The 17,868-nt window shown below is 39.1% G+C and overlaps 1 protein-coding gene across 1 annotated transcript in view; it reads right to left on the bottom strand.

Annotated features, from left to right (window-relative positions):
• The window catches only part of nhsb (Nance-Horan syndrome b (congenital cataracts and dental anomalies)), a 42,091-nt gene extending 27,636 nt beyond the window's left edge, over positions 1–14,455 (bottom strand). The window contains exon 1 of the mRNA XM_063880725.1: positions 13,927–14,455. Within this exon, the coding sequence (XP_063736795.1) occupies positions 13,927–14,206 (280 nt within the window). The 5' untranslated portion in view covers positions 14,207–14,455. The remainder of the gene's footprint in view (positions 1–13,926) is intronic.
• Positions 14,456–17,868: the final 3,413 nt, after the last annotated feature.

Here is a 17,868-nt window from a genome sequence, read left to right as displayed (position 1 = left end):
TGGGTGTTTTACCGTTATTCACTGTATGGCTGAAAGTTAGATGAGAACATTGATACTGCTTTCATATCTGTCTGGTCATATGAAGCTAGAGCCAGCAGCAAGTTGTCTTAGCATTAAGACTGGCCACAGGAAAAAGTAACTGAGCTCCGACGAAAGGTAAAACAATCCTTCTGCCTTTAGGTTTAGCTCAGATGTAGGGAACTAGATGTCCCACCATCAGTATGCAGACTAATAATCTCCATTCTGTACAACAGTATGTGAACACTTCACCAGTACACAATAAAATCCTATAAAATATGAAACATAAAATTGATGACCCCAAAAAATAATATTTGAAAGATATTATTTTATGTTTGGTTTTATTTGCCATTGCAGTGCTTTAATAATATGTTTCTAACCAGTAATAAGTGTGTATCACCACCAGTCACAAGGGTGTTCAGCTCCACTGCTAAAACTTCTAAATGATTAGTGATAATGTTGATCCAGTATTGATAGATGGATGGATTTTACATTTGAATAGCTGTCCCCCTATTTTCCAGTCTGTGTGCTGAGCGAAGCTAGGCTAAACAGATACTAACTTAATATTTATGCCACAGACACATGGTACTCATCTTCGTATTTAACTATCTGCAACTAAAAGTGAATAAGTCTATTTTATCCATCCGTCAGTCATATTTACAGAGATATATTGACAGGATTAGCAGATGTATTTGTTGACACTGTTGTTTACCTAATCTAACAACCTTTATTTAGCCAATAGTAACTCAGTAGTCTCACAGAAGATGAGAAACACATAAAAACAGTGGATAATACATGTTAGTGCATGAAAAGCTCATCAAATGTATTGAACACATGTATACAGAATACAGATACATATGTATGTAGATAGAATGTGTCATAAATGTGCCATCAAAGTTTAATTCATACCCAATCATATCTTAAAAATGACAACACAACCCCTCTGAGTTCTGATAAAAACACAAAAGAGCAGTTTTTGCTTTCGGGAAGAGGTGGCAGAGGAGGGCCTCATGGATAATCAGCGATAAAATCTACTGAACGACTGTGACAGCTTTCAAAGAAGTGTAGCTATAAGTACATACGTTAGACCATGCCAGGAGACTTAGCATGCATTTAATCCTTTGACCTCTTAAAAGTTCAAGTAGATTTGGTGGATTTCTGAAGATTCATTATCCTTTATTTTAAAAAATGGGAACTGGACTGATTCAACACCATTTATACTATATGTCCTCTGGAGGATCATACAACAAACAAGAAACATCTATCTAAACAAGATAGTTAAACGGTTAGTTCATACTTGTTTTCACATTTGTGCAAAATTTGAATAAAAACCATCCAGGAGTTTCTGAAACATCAGATTCATGTAAATGGGACATAGAACCTTAAAAACCAAATATGTATAAAAAAAATGTTTTTACTGTAGCACAACAAACCTGTATCTCCAACTCAAATGGTGCTGATGGGGTTGCATTGTGGGTAATATTAATGCCAGGTTGTGACAAGGAAAAATAGTTTCCAATGTCACAACTAAACTTCAATCTCAGCTTCGGCATTATTTAAACTGGTTTGCTATCAATGTGAAATGACTTTTAATAAATCAACAAAGTATAAAATGTTGCACTTTGATTCAAAATGTATGAATAAGGAAAAATGTACAACTTCCCACAGTAGGGTTTATCGGACTCTATTAACGAGCTCTAAACGCAATCCTGCTCTCAATCCTGCTCTCAATCCTGCTTCTCCTACAAAAGGACACACTATAACGAGATCAGTGTCAGCCCTATCCAATCTATCTGTTTACTGTGGACTTAAGCAAGGTATTTATTGTCTAAATCTGTTCAAAGGCTTTGAATCCACGGCCCTGCTTACACATGATGGTGGCTTTGAGAACATATACTGAGTGTACTCTCAATATATGGAGTCTATACCATTAGTGCTAAGTATGGACTGCTGAGGTGCTCCTCTTACTTAACTGCATAAAGGAGGAACTTCTATGAAAACACAAAGGGAAGAGAAAACCAAGTTATCACTTTATTAACTTTTTACTAAAGTAAGTTTCCACCAAAGAGTAAGAACACTTGGTTTTGCAAATCAGAAGGTTTTGTTATGCTGTAAGTACTCAAAGACAGTTTAAACAAATGCATTTAAGTGTAATGTGCAATTATGCTCCTGTAAGCACATGACATGTTTTAAAAAAGTGAACTCAGTATTGAGGACAACTTGAACTAAATAATACATCTTTGATACCGAGCCGCAGTCCCTTGCATAATGTGAATTTTAATAATCCTAAAGTTTTAAAATCCTTCCCTGATTCATCAACTTCTCTTTATCTGCGTCTAAGATGGGTATAGACTTACTGTAATAAATCAGTGAGGATTAATGACTGTTACCTGGATTCGCCCCATGAAATGAGAAAGTTATCCTGACAGAATACTGTATAAATCCAACTGTATTATTGTATAACTAATGAGTTTACTCACAGCAGTCATAAATATGAATTGGAAATTGTAGAGGCAAAGTTTTGGGTAGAAAATTGCATTTCAACACTGCAATAAAACAGTATTTATTCAGTATGACTAAACAACAGGGACATCAGTATGATATGGGACAAGCAGGCATCTACACGCCCGGAAAATCTTCTGAGTTACACTTGGGTGAAAGCGATGGGGTTATGTAGCAGGCTTCTTCTCATTAGAAACAACCTGTTTTTAGGCAGAGGCTCTGACTGTACTATAATGAGCAGTTGAAGAGAGGAGAAAATGTATAATGCATTCTCCCCTTTTATCCCAAGGATGAGAGGAGGGCCAGTTTCTGTGGGACATCCAAGTGTTGGTCATGGATTTCTGCATCTGTGTGATTTTGTAAGAGTTTGCCAGTGAAGTGTTTGTGTGTATGTGCATGCACAGCAGTGTATTTGTATCTTTTGTACAGCTGTGTGCTGAGAAAAAAGCATCTGACATCCTACATGTGAGAGACCTCACCTTGTAAAACTCCAGACAGATAGGAAAAGAGAATACAAACCTTACCTAGACACACTCTTTATTTTTTTTGATTAATTAAATGTTGTTTATTTTCCCTCAGAATTGTGCATGTGCCGGCAGTGAAATGCCATCGCTACATTAATATGCATAAGCCGTTTACCAAATGTGATAATGAGCGATGCAATTGTGTGATCAGTGCTATCAAGGCTGTGACCACGCTGCAACGATAAACATCAGATGGTGTAAATGCACTGCACAAAGGTTCAGCTGGGGCTGTATCATCCTCAGGATCAGTGCTTCTGATCCACTGCAGAACCATATGGCTCTGCTTCACTTTAACACACATGGATTAAAGGTCTAGTTTGCCTGGACACGGACACTTAGTTTAAATCTGTCAGTCATTGTATGTGAGGCTCTTAATTTTTATATTTTTAATATGGCAAACAGGCTTTTTATTACAACAGGAATATTTCTGGGTTTACAAACTGTGTAGGAAAAGTGTTACGCAAATAAACTTGCCTTAATAGCCGGGTTATAAAGCACATTTAGTTACATAATACCCTTTCCCGAAAACAACGGTACATAAAAAACAAACCCTATGCCAAGTTGCTGTGATTAATTTTAGATTATGCTGGAGGTGACGCAGAGGAGCGCTGAGTGGTGAAGAAGTCCTCAGCTGTGAGATATTAACTGATTAAACACTGATACAAAGGGAAATAATAGGGATTGTGACTTTAATATGTTAGGCTATTAATCTGCTATCACATGTCATCTGTAGGGACTTGGCCTCAGTGGAGTAATCTGCTGGGTAACACGCACACACACACACACACACACACACACACACACACACACACACACACACACACACACACACACCCACACACACACACATACACAATAATGTGGGGGAGTCCTCAGTAAGTCACACAATTGGTTAATTGTAATTTCCTGCTACTGTAATTATTCGACTGTGTGGTGATAATTACGAGACCATAGAATGGGAGCAGAATCTGTCAGGATACTGTAATTATTTTACACGTGTTGAGAGTATTAGTGCTGTATCATATTGCATAAACACCCTTTTTTCACCTTCTTACCAAAGATATAAGCTTCCTCTTTTTTTACAGGTGTTTGTCGGTTGGTTGGTCCACTTCTTGGTTATCCAAACAACTATAAGACCATCTGGCAAACATCGTGTAGACATTGATGTTTCCCAAAGGGTGAATGGAATGACTAATGACTTATTTTTGAAATACTACCTTAAGATTTTTTTTTTTACCAGTAGCTCCAATAAATGTTGCTCTATTTTTGTTTTATATTGTTGTCTTTTACCTCTATTACTGGGTTACATACTGCAAATAAAACATTCACACTCATCCACATCAGAGAAGGAATCGATGCTAATGGCATTCGGGACCTTGGGATGATTTTTACATTCCTCCTCATACAAATAAAGTACTACCTCAAAGAGCAGCTATCTTGTCTGTGGACACTTCGTCTTGTTATTGCACAGCTCAACAATTTCTTACAGTCTATCATGCCCTCCCATTATATGCTCTCCTCTCTTTTCCTCTCCCCTTCCCTCCTCTCCTCTGTAACAGCTGTGGTTGCCTGCAGCGTTGAGCTAACGCATCTCTGGCCTGTCAACCTGAGGTACATTAGCGCACTCATCAAACCGGACACAGCGCAACTCGCATGCAAACCTTACACATAGCACATACTCACACTATAACGCTCACAGTGTCACTCCTCACTGAGTGGCTCTTTGTGGGGCTCAGGAATAAAAATCCTGATATCAGAGGTTCCTGAAAAAAGGGAGTGACTGTTGTGAAGGAAATAACGGTTATAGTCATGGGGACTGCCTGTGTGTGTGCATATGTGTTTGTGTGTGATGCAGAAGAAAGTGGTAGGCTTTGGTAGGTTTTTCTGATACATTGATAGTGACAGATATATGGCTAATTAGTGCAGCCTTGGTTTGGCTGTCCTCACCTCTCACCAGCCTGCTGTGAAATTGGATTAATTTACTTTGCCTTAATATATTGTATCAGTGTGGAATTTGACCAATCACATCTTTCTTTAACGAGCACATATTTGTTGCTAATTCTGAAAGAAGTATGTTTAAGATTTTGTTTAATCTACAGTGCATGTTCACACACCTAATTGTTCTTACAAACAGTACTGCAGCATCTCTACACACAGACGGTGTAAGACGGTATGGTGAGCATGTTAAGTTTGTACTCATTGTCCAATTGGGTTGACTGTTCTTTCCGGTTCTTACAAAGACAATCTGTTTCTGAGGAACTCCTTAAGAGCAGCTCATTCCCTTAAAACAAACGGCAGACAACCTCTCCTAAGCTTGTGTTCTGACTCCATCTGGTTTAATCTTACTGAACGCTGAGTTTAGTTTACTAAGTCCATTTAGAAGCTCTTACGTTGAAAATCATCTCAACCATCGATGCCTAGCCCCCAAATCCCCAGTTGATACTCATAATCTCTGCTGTCCATATTCTGAAACCCTGCTCAAGCACATGGTCACAGCACTATTGATATAATTGGCTTCCCATCCTATTTTTGTCATCTGCTAATACCAGGCTGTAACAACTGACAGCCCTGGTCTGTTCTGCTATAGGGTAGCATTAACAGGCCTGCAGAGCCATGTCTCCCAATCTGCAGGGTCAAGTATATGTGAATTCAACTAATCTGGCATAAATAGACAGAGATTATCAGGCTTAAATTCAAGGAATGGTTAAAGATGTCTTTAAAATTCTCGTCATAAAATCTTTGTAATATTAGAGCGTCTTGTGTTCTTTTGTGCTCACTCATCATTCACTCCCTTTTCCCACACACTGTTGTTTTCTTTAGTCTCTCTTTTTATCTCGGTCTGTTTTAACATGACTGCTCTTTGCCAACAGCACCCCTGCGAAGTACAAAAATGTCCGTCTGTGAGAGCGTCTGCGTGGGACTCTCTTGTGATGCTGAGAGGAAACCACTGAGTGAGTGAGAAATATAGAGGAGGAAGTGTGAGTATCTGTCTACTGCAACCCAAATACTGTTAAAAAAAACTCAACTCAAACATGATGCCCTTTTCAGAAGAAGTTAGAATCTTTCTGCAGAATTTTGGGATTAAACTCAACCTGCAGCAAACTGTTACTGTATGTATCCTTTAGTCACATCAAAATTAAGAATTTAGTTTGGTTTTAATTTCAAAACCGTGGAAAATGAGGTGTAACGTGCAGAATCCATCACAATAGGATATTCCTATGTACAGTATTTAGAGTTGTACATTTAACACAGCTTTTAGGTTGAACACCCCCCCCCCACACACACACACTTTCCACTGTTTCTCTATTTCTCCACTTTTAACGCATTTGCGCCCTTTTCAGATGTTTTAATGGCAGGAAATGTCATCTAGCCTTTGGCTTGGCAATAAATCAGTATTAAATCAATGTAACCATATAAAACTAGATTTCTTCTTAGAATTTGGAAATCTCAAAAGTGTTTCCATTCCCAGTTACAAAAGCACCATTACTGTAAAGTGATGTCATTGTTGTATCTGGTCAGAAAATGAGCATAATCCAAACCCTTTATAAAGTTGTTCTCATTTCCACTGTTACTTGCTGTATACAACAAGTGAGTTGGAGAATGTAACATTTCCTAAAAAAACTACGTCTCTACACATCTGATAGCATCTTTGCTTTAAGCAAGGAAAAAAGTTATGCATGCACTACCACAAACATAGATACACACACACACACACACACACACACACACACACACACACACACACACACACACACACACACATACATACACACACACACACACTGACCCAGAGAGAGATTGCTGAGTATGTGCATTTTTTTGGTCTCCAGCCATCTGTCAAAGGTTTTTGGGGGAGATGCTAGTGATGATGGGGTCTCCAGACACAGATGACAGCAGTTCAGCACAGTTTAGTTTAGCATGTCACAGGAGGCTAACATACAAATGTGCACACATACATATCAGAGAGGCATTTATGCATGGAAGGACATATTGGATTCACAATCACACACTCAGCAGCAGTGTGTGCTTTTACTATGAAACTGAATTGTATGGCAACAGGGTTTTCACTGCCTATTTGATGTGGGTCTGTGGTATATATGGCTTATTTATAATCAGCATGAACTCATTTTACTGTACACTTTTTGAATTAGAATAATACCTATTATATCAATGGAGTGTTATTTTTAGCCCTGATAGTCCCTTTATGGTTTTAACATATACTAAAGTAACCAAAGTAAACAATATTTGTTTAACCACAACACTAAGTTTGTCTTTGACCTTTACCTTACCAATCATTTCACAACTTTAACTTTGACTTTGTTAGTTGAAATACTTTGACTTTCAAAGTATCAGTGATTTTGCAAAATGAAGAATAACAGGAATTATGACTAAAGATGAGTTTGGCAAATTAAAGTTAATTCCTCTTTTGTTTCTACACACGTTTAGATGTGTAGAGAATTAAAAACGTTACAGCGCTTTATAGCGGCAGTATTTTCTCCTTAAAGATGGGAGCCGAAGAAGCAGTTTTGGGTCTGTTTTGTTCAATTGTTGGCACACCTGCTCAGCTATAGCAGAACTAAAAAACATAAAAGAAAAAAAAAGCCAGAGGCCAGTGTGCACCGACAAAGACTCGTCTTCAGAAAGTGAGAATGCCAGCCAGCCGGCCGAGAGCTGTGATGTACAGACCAAGAGGTTCTGCATGCATGTTTTATTGCAGACTGCAACAGAGACAGGGGCACTTAAAGCAGAATTTCAAATGATAACATAAGAGACAGAAAGAAAAGGCTTGAAGAGTTCACCGGGTTGTGTGTGCGTTGCTTCTGTGTGTATTTTTTATGTGCAAGTGTGTTTATGATTGTGTGACACCTGATGCTGGGTGTGTGTGTGTGTGTGTGTGTGTGTGTGTGTGTGTGTGTGTGTGTGTGTGTGTGTGTGTGTGTGTGTGTGTGTGTGTGTGGGTATGTGTGTGTGTGTGTGTGTGTGTGTGTGTGTGTGTGTGTGTGTGTGTGTGTGTGTGTGTGTGTGCGTGCACGTGTGTGTGTGTGTGTGTTTTACTGTATATGAGGTAGTGGAATCACCAAAATTTGAGTAGATGTAATTGGGCCATGAGAACACAAAATGTGTAGTATTGTGTTTTACTCTCCATGACATAAGAGGCTCTGATGAGCTCAATTAAATAAACAGTGTTTAGGTCATGCCGAGCTGCTACATGTTACAAAGTGTGTTACAGTATCAGTTTGCATACCATCACATCTATTTCTCCTAACCTCCCCACCTGTAATAGATAAATAATATGGGGGAAAGAAAGGAATAGGTTCAAGAAGAGGCTACCTCAACTATTTTCTTCTTTCAACAGTTTTTCAAAATAATCTTTTAAAAATAAAATAATACAATATATATATACAGTGTATATATATATGAATCAAATCGCAATACTGCTGCATTCCCGCTTTACTGACCGACTATTTTCACTCAAATGTTCTCCTTTAACAACAAATTATCAAAACCAGTGCAATCATTTAATCACCTGCATTCTGACCAAGAGGAGTATCCATTTCCTATGTATACTTCCATGAATCCATTCAACTTTAAAGGAAGTAGCCTGTTCATTTCAGCTAAAGCTGCTCACCCAGTCCACACACAAATCAGTGTTTTTTGCTAGAACTGATTGGCTGACCGCCCACATGAAAATGAATGGTCTCTTGTACATATATAATGGTTCACATTGTGAAAGCTTCAATGTGCACATCACATGACCCTGCAGTTTAGAAGCTGGCCACTATATATAAATTGCAACATAGACAAAGGACCTGAGGGCTTGTATCATCTGTCAACATCTTCCTTAAACCTCACCTTTAGGTGAACATATACACACATACTTTCTCAAAATTGAATGAGCATATTGTCCTCGATGTTACACAAATGCTTTTAAGGAATTACAATGTCTTTGAGCATTATGTTTTAAGCCACTATGGTAGGAATTAAAGTTGCATTCAAAACATTTCATTCCTTGTTGCGCCATGGCTGTGTGGCTGTGTCTGTGGTATGGATGTACATGTATTTAGGACCCTGATATTGTGACAGCCCCCACTGTAAAAAAAATAGTAAACATTACCTGTTAAACTCACATTAGCATTTAGCTCAAAGCACTGCAGCCTCACAGAGCTGCTAGCATCGCTGTTGTGTTGTTCTAATATTATGTTTAAAGTATAGGTGGTGTTGCATATTAATATTCTTCATTATTCTGAAATCTTTCTTGATATTCTTATACCATTTCAGAATTGTATTTGTTACTCTCTTTGAACATCAGAGGCTCTAAACTACCAGGGGCTTCCTTTATTGTTCTCTGTCTTTCACCCTTTTCTCTCATATTAAACATGCTCCTTTCCTCCTTCCTCTCCTTTCCTCTCCTCTCAGGCTTGTAAGTGTCTGGGTGGAAATCAAAGTGCATTAAACATTAAATATGCTGTCAAGAGGCAGAAGTCTCCATGATGATGATGATGATGATGATGATGATGATTGGGAAAGTAGGCCAGTGAGGAAAGAGGTATGGATGGAGAGAAGGAGGAGGATAATGGACATAGATATGCAAAGATGGAGGGAAAGACAGATGGAGACAGACTCCACGTGAGAAAGACACAAAAGCCGATAAATCCTCACACATATTGGATTTAGAAAACATCCAAAATTACTTGTGTGTGTGTGCGAGTGCGTGTGTGTGTGTGTGTGTGTGTGTGTGTGTGTGTGTGTGTGTGTGTGTGTGTGTGTGTGTGTGTGTGTGTGTGTGTGTGTGTGTGTGTGTGTGTGTGTGTGTGTCTGTGTGTGTGTGTGTGTCTGTGTGTGTGTGTGTGTGTGTGTCTGTGGTCAGGTGTGAGACAGACAAGCCGTGCCTGGACAGAGTGTATCCTAACCTGCTTTGTGTGGTTGAAATAATATCCCTGAACCACACCAAGAAACACATACTGAACACATTAAGCCTGTTGGCCAGTTGTACAATATAACATTGGTAAATATGTTTCTACTTCTGTTTTTACTGTGGCAGCTTTTGTGTGTGTGTTTGTGAGTGTGAGACAGAAACAAAACACATTTACTTCCAGACCACTGAGGCTCAGACACTTTGCTGTTAGCGAACTCTCCCCATGCTTCTCCCTTCTCATTTCTTCCATATCAAGCTGTCTCAACAATATTACGCGTGCTACATATCTGATGGTTGTTGTACTACAAGAAAGAGATGAAGAGAGGGAGAGTGATTGACTCAACTGAAAGGTTAAAGCAGGCCTCTCTTTCCCCCTCTCTCTCTGTCTGTTACTATGCAGACTAGGGAGTTAGAGCAGTGCCCCGCTGCCACAGGCCATACTCTCTCCAATTCAAATTCAAAGTCAAATTTGCTTAATGGCATACCAGGAAAAACCAGTTTTGCCAGAGCAGTACAGTATATATGTTACAGACCAATATGTTCACATTAAATCCCTTACACCTTATTAGCAACAAATCACAAGCCCAAATACTAAAACTAATGGATGCATGGTAAAGCCTCTGTTGTTTAGAATTAACAGCCTGACTGAGAGTGTAGCCATTATTCAAAGTTGTACAACCACGTAGTGAGCCTTGTAGTCTCTTCGGATATGCTTAAATGTACTATTATTATTTTTTTGTGTTGTGTATGTTGTGCATAATGTCTGTGATTCATAGTAACACCACAAACAGCAAGGACAGTAATGTCAGAAAGAGCTAAAAGAGGATAAAAATCTGCTTACAGCTGGCTGATTATTCTCTGTGGGACCGTGCAAGCTATGAGCGACCCCCCTTGCATCCCATAGTTTTTTGATTCACTGTTAATGTAAAACATATTGATTGGCAAAGCTTTAAAGTGTGACATTTTGCTACATGTTGAGACTTCTACTCAGGCTATACAAAAGTGCTTCCTCTGTCACTTAACCATTCCTCCAAGCCTGGGCTTAATGCACATTTTTTTTGTCATTGTGGGCGAGGTTGTAGCCAAAGAGCAGGGTTCATTCCAGGGCACAAAAGATTGAAGAGTGGCCTTTAAAATTAGATCTTATATTTCTTAGACTGCTCATATAGAGATCTACTGAGGTCTTGTCTCTTTTAGGAATTGCAACTGTTTAATTCTCATGGTGTGACCACATTATTTAACTTCTTTATTCTATAATGTATATATGTGGTTCACACCACAAACAAACTCATCAAACTCACATGGAATGTTTTCTCTGAAAAAACATTCCTTTTAATAACGACATTTGTCTTTCTGAAACATTACATAGGAAGACATTGACAGGTTATTGGATGGTTTTCCAAAAAATCTAAATCAAACTATTTGCAGTATTTGCTTTTGGCATGCAGAGAAGCATCAATAAGGGTTATTGATGCTTCTCTGCAAGTTAAACAACAATATAAGCAAAATAATAAGTATAAATGTGATGGACACAGACAATTTCAACACCATCTGAACAACGCCTACTGCCACGATCACGATCAATCTAAGTTAGCACCATATTGACTGTCTTGAATCTTGATACACTCTATATTGAAGAGAGGAAACTCTGTTGTGTCACTGACATTCAATAGCAGTCTGTGTGTGCACACACACAGATATTAATCTCCTCAGGGTGTGTGCTGCCATTTAAGAGGATGAGGGAAGATAATAGCCCTTTTGAAAGCTGAATAAAAATAGCAAAACTTTGGTGGGCATCCAAGTATGATCATTGGTCTACAGAGAACTCGAACTCTTCCTGCCAGTTGAAATCCCACACATTCAGCCCAAGAGTATTGTCTCAGTCATGCTTCATGTGTTGAATGAAATATCTTATGAACAAAATAGAGATGGGGATGATAAAAGATCCCACATACTAACTTGCCAAAGAGTTGTGTAGGTAATTTGACTGATGAATGTGTCAATCTTAAACACCTCACTTCCAAACAATGGTAGTGTTTAAAGTATAGAAAGGCATGTATAAACTGTTTTTAAAGGATATCCTTAATCGCACAGTGTTAGTGGTAATTCAAAACCACCTACACTTTCCCTTTTTGTATTTGAATCTTTAGACGCTTGAAAGGGTACAACAGCATGCCCACACGTATACAGAGAGAGAGAAAAATAATCTTAATTTGATGCATCAAAATGAGGTTTCTCTCATTTCCTATATGGGAAATCCACCACAATATTGTTGCAAGCTCTTAGGGTCTTGACTGGTAAGGAAGCACTGGTCCAGGATAAAGTACTCACTCAAAAATACTCTTAATGATTACATGAGGTGCACATTGGCATTTTTGGATTTGCAATACACAAACTCTTGGAAAAGCATGTGCTGAGTGATACTTATCGTGTAGGTCCTGACTGGCTGCAGGGATATTGAGGCTCAGTCCACTCAACAAATCAATATTTCAGGGTTTTCTTCGCACAACTGGTGTAACAGACAAGCAGGTTCTGTGGTTTTGCGTTGCTGGCAGGTTTAAGGAATTTTGAGATGTCTTTTTGTGTGGAGAAATTTGAGAGTGTACTTTACATAGACTTCAGCGGATAATTTCAAATGTCTGTCCCTTTCTGGTAGACAACAATCTTTCGAGCATAATTTAACTACAAAAGATAATGTATAGACTTCAACATCAGAGAATCATTTATCCAGATCAACAAACACCCTTAAACAGTAACAGTAAGTATATTTTATGTAATAAGACATCCTCACTGATACATATGCTGTGTGTGTGTGTGTGTGTGTGTGTGTGTGTGTGTGTGTGTGTGTGTGTGTGTGTGTGTGTGTGTGTGTGTGTGTGTGTGTGTGTGTGTTTGGTTGGGGGTTGGGGGGTAAATGTAAAGAGCCTACAGCTTTAGGCCTCAAAATGCTTTTTCGTTGTCCCAGATAACACACAGCAGTAATGAATCCCACTCCACAGAATTGGACTCAAACCACTGAAAGGGTCGTCTAAATCGTCTAAAATCAAGTGCCTTAAACTGAAGGGACTGCAGAGGACATAAATAATAAGGAGCTGCTGTACAGAACACGCTGTTGTTCAATCGCATAGTCTCTGATTGATGCCAGTTATGCTTTATTCAATGCGATCCATCCACAGCCAATACCTGAACATCCACCGATGATCAGTTCATGTTACCCTGCAACATGGACATCTGGATTCATTATTGATGCTGTGTTGGTGCCGCTGCATGTGGATAGGGTGGGTTTGGCGCACGGGGAGTCGCCTCTGAAAACCCCAACACACACACATCCAAAAACCTTTTTAACACGAATTCGACTCTGAACTGCATGTATTCACATCTTGAATGAAAGATGTGGGATTTTTTTGTGGCACCGAAAACACCGCCTGAACATGCTTCAGGTGTGCGCTACCCGCAGAAACGAGACTGCGATGCTGAGCCAATGCAGCGGCAACACACGCCCCTCCGCTCCGCGCTGCCTGCCTGTGAACACACACACACACACACACACACACACACACACACACACACACACACACACACACACACACACACACACACACAACGACCCCCCCCCCCCCTTTGCCTCTTTCATCGTCGACGGACACACACATCCGAGTCTGGACCGCCAAATGAATGAGCAGTCAACACATCCTGCGGTGTGAAAATGCATCTGGATTTTACTGGATGGTCAAATGTGCAAACGCAAGCGTGTGACACATTTCAATGAGGGGAGAGGGGGGAACGGGGCCGCGTCTACGGGCGTGCGTGCAGCTGGGTAAAATGTTTTTTTTTTTAGGTGGGCGCCCTTCGAAGCCTGAAGGCACACATGTATAATATGAATGAATAACATCACACTTGCTTAAGGTGTATCATGAGCTGTGTTTTTTGTTGAGAGGGGACACATACACTTAGTGGTCTACTTACGCACTGCCTCCTTTTTAGGGTCCAGGGCACTGGCAGTCTGCTGTATCTGGCCTATTTTGTTCTGGAGGACCCAGACCCGCTGATTGGTACTAGTGATGTTGTTTTCCAGCTCCTGAAATAAGGAGCAGGCGTGCCGGGCCAGGTCGGACAGCTGTCGCAAGGTCCGGGACAGAACCACGTTACTGATGGCACACAGGTCCTCGAAAAGCGGACCTTCATCATTGGGGATCTGGTTCCTGCACAGAAGCTGCGGCTCCACAATCCTTTTGGCGAATGGCATTTTGCACGCCAAAAATAATATGAGTTGTAAGCCAAATCCCCACTGCCTAGAAGAAAAAAGGAAAAGGGGGAAACAGACAACATCCAAATATATAAATCCACGAGAAACCCGATGAGGTTCGGGCCGACCGCGCGTTATCCCCGGGCGTCAATCCAAAGTTCCCAGATTCTCCTTGAGATCCTCCATCCTGCTGCTGATTTCTGGGGATCTCTCACACTCCCGCTCACACACGCACACACATGCACACACATGCAGGACACAGCTAAGCCCAGGTCAGTGGTGTGAGGATGCGTGTTGAGTCTGCGATCATGGGTTGCCTCCGTGCAGCGTCAAACCAGCCAGAACGACAAGGAAACATCGTCCAAACCTTTCAAAATAAAACCTGTGCTCAGCGAAATTATAAACAATGATGGACTGGGAGGTCTGCGAAATTGATAGTAAATACACAAACTATAGGTATCGATCACATATAAAACAACAATATAAGGAATATCTTCAAAAGATATACATTTAAATACACAACATTTGTTACAAATTTAGTTTGCGAGCCACGAACTTTTATTTTTTAGTTCATCCCTTGCTTTTCCGGTCTTATTGTGGTTACTTTTCTGGGAATTGATGCAGCCTGTCTCTATGGCCTGCACAGTTTACAGGCTAAGAGGATGAGAGGGAAGGCTGAGGGAAAACGTGGAGATGTGGACACATGTGGACAGGGAGCATGACAATCTACCTACAGCTACACGTTTCTCCTCATGTCAGGACAATCTGATTGAAGAGCATTTTATAATAACAAAAATGTTTTCAAACATTCAGATGGTAACACTGAGGACATATGTTCATTCTTATTCATCTATCAACCATTGGCACATGACAACCCCTCGACCAATGGAGATTCAGTACTGCACAACACAAACTATTTGATCCATAAATTATAGGAGACAGCCAAGCTCAAATTTAATTTGACAATTTCAGCTAGTTAATAATTAACATTTTCCACTATATGACATGACCAGGATTTAAAAGATAGATCTTGAAACTGCATTTTCTTCTGATGGTTTTCTTTAATTAACTTGTTTTGAGAATTTTATCCCAGGGGACCGCAAGGTCTTTATGCCGCCAAAAAAACTTCCTTTCCTTTCCTTTGAGACTACGGTGTTAATTAATTTCAGACTAATGTATTCAAAAAACTCACTATGAACTTAACGCTTTTACCAATCAACTATATCAGCATTTTTTTATCCATGGATGCTACATTTATTCCCATATTATGAACTGAAAGTCCACACCCCCAAAAAATATATTCGTAATGCATTATAACTCTGCTTCATGATTCATAATGTTGAGGACAGGCTGGGAATAATGACACTGAATAATAAATAAAATACAAGACAAATTGGAAACACTTTTGGTTGCAGTCTAAAGCTATTATTGCTATGTCAAACAACTTTTACAATACGAGTTGAAAACCAGAATATGATGTAACTTTGAACCCATAATAAAATCGTTTGAAATCAATTATCCAAACATTAACTATGGCGGTATTGAGAAAATGATATCTGTTTTTATAGGAATATGATGTCCCTGTCAGATCTGTTTTCTTCACATGTCTCCCGTTGGGTTTAAAACATAGCCTACTAGTAGATGAGTATATAACGAGACGGGAATAAATAATATTAATGCAAACCATTGCACTGTAAACCAGTAGAATATAAGGTTGTACATACTTCACTTTGCAGTCTGTATTATCCTGCTCAAAAACTGAGACGTTAAAGTGTCAACTTCTCAGAAAAGTTCACGTACAGCAGCAGCCTATACTGTAGCTGAACGATGTCCAGTGAACACATTTGTTTTTGCTGAATGTGAGTTTCCAGCTTGCTAAGCCTGGCTGTTGTGTGTTTCATTCACTGTGATTATCCTATAGCCTCTAGGCTCAGTCCGTATATAGACGTGTCTGCAGGAAACTTGCTGTTGCAGCAAATTTGAGGCAGCACAAATTAACAGTAACCTGTCAAGGGCCTGTTGAAAAACTCACCCTTTAGTCTATTTTATTTTGAATGGGGGGACATTAAATTGCATGTAAGTCTTAAATCTATAGAGGTCAACTTACATTAGTAGTGAAATGCAAATAATACATTTACTAAAGTTATGTACAAAAGTACAATTTTGAGGCTCTTGTACTTTACTTTTTAAGGGAAAGTAACAACCAGGTACAAGGCTATCTGACCCGAATATGTTTTTTCTATCAAGTTATTTTGACATGTCACAGAAGGAAAAACACAGGTGTATATAAAGTTAATAGTATAGCTGAATTACATTTAGCTGCTGCAGTTTCAGGACCCTGGTATAGTGCCTGCTGTTTCCCTGTTACACTGTGTGACACCTTTGCCTAGCACACTGTGGCAAGTCAAAATATCTGCTATGAAAACGAAGTACAGGTACAACAATGCACAGTCTGTACACACTCAGCCACCATGAGTTCAAATCCCTGTGTGAGCTGATACAAAATACATAACCCAATGTCTGACCACTTTATTATCAAACGACCAAACTGTACTATAAACAGTTAGAAGTATCTGGCTCGAGTTAGAACAGCTACAACAAATAAAATGATGCCTATCGCATCATTGGTCGTGATCCACATTTGTTTTTAGTTTTCACATTCAGCCTCTACATCTCTGTTTAACTTTACTGCCATTGTTCACCTGTTCACCTCAGAGTTTCTCCTCCAAGGTACTATTTTTATACATTAAGTAATACAAATCACTTAAAATGTTTTACTTTAGGAACATTTTAAATGCATAGCTTCTACTTGAAACTATTTTACACCATGATATCGCTATTTACTTATTTAAGTGAAGCATGGCTACTGTCCAGTTATTTAATTGTACTTAATTACAATTAAAAGTTAATAGTACTATGTCAGCATTTCAATTTTATGCTACTTCTTTACTCAATTGTTGTACTGCACGTTTTACTGTACGTTATTAATATCACCGTTTTTTATTTGGTCACTTACATTGGAACCACATTAAGGAGTTGGGGCTTCACTTCTAAAATGGACTGAAAGTAAAATCACACCAACCTAGTAGGCTATGGTATACGTGTGGGCATGGTGGTACATTTTGGGCTTTGTCCACAGGAAGGTGCTGTTGCACCAAATGAAGGTTCCTGGGGATGTAAAACAGGTGCACTGCCTTTTCAGTGTTTGGAAAAAAACTAGTCTGAATTTGGATAGTTGCGTCCTAAAAGACAAATAAAAAAATACTAAACAAGAATGACTCTTAAGTACTGATGAGTGTCAAGCCAATGAAAAAAATGATAACCTGAAGCAAGTTTACTGTTTAAATAGTTATTTGATTGATTTTTATCAGAGAAAGAGAGTATAAAATAATATTTTAGTGTTGTAATACATGGCAATAATAAACCTTGCCCCCGTGGCTGATCACATCTTATCATTATTTAGGGCCTAACAGTGCGTGACTTGCACTTTATCTGGTGCTGGGAAGTTTACCGCCACCAGATAAAAGGCTTGTTTAATGCTTTTATTATTTCCTGTTTCTTTAACTTTTACCCTCAAAGTTCATATTTGTTTTAAGAAATGACATGTCGATTAAACTTTCAAAAACAAGCAATACAAGGTAAATATTTTCCAAATGATAAAA

Source organism: Eleginops maclovinus, chromosome 4 (assembly GCF_036324505.1).
Source record: "Eleginops maclovinus isolate JMC-PN-2008 ecotype Puerto Natales chromosome 4, JC_Emac_rtc_rv5, whole genome shotgun sequence".
Classification (NCBI taxonomy): Eukaryota; Metazoa; Chordata; class Actinopteri; order Perciformes; family Eleginopidae; genus Eleginops; species Eleginops maclovinus.
The sequence above is the reverse complement of the archived record's forward strand: the minus strand, read 5'-3'. Positions and strand labels throughout refer to the sequence as shown.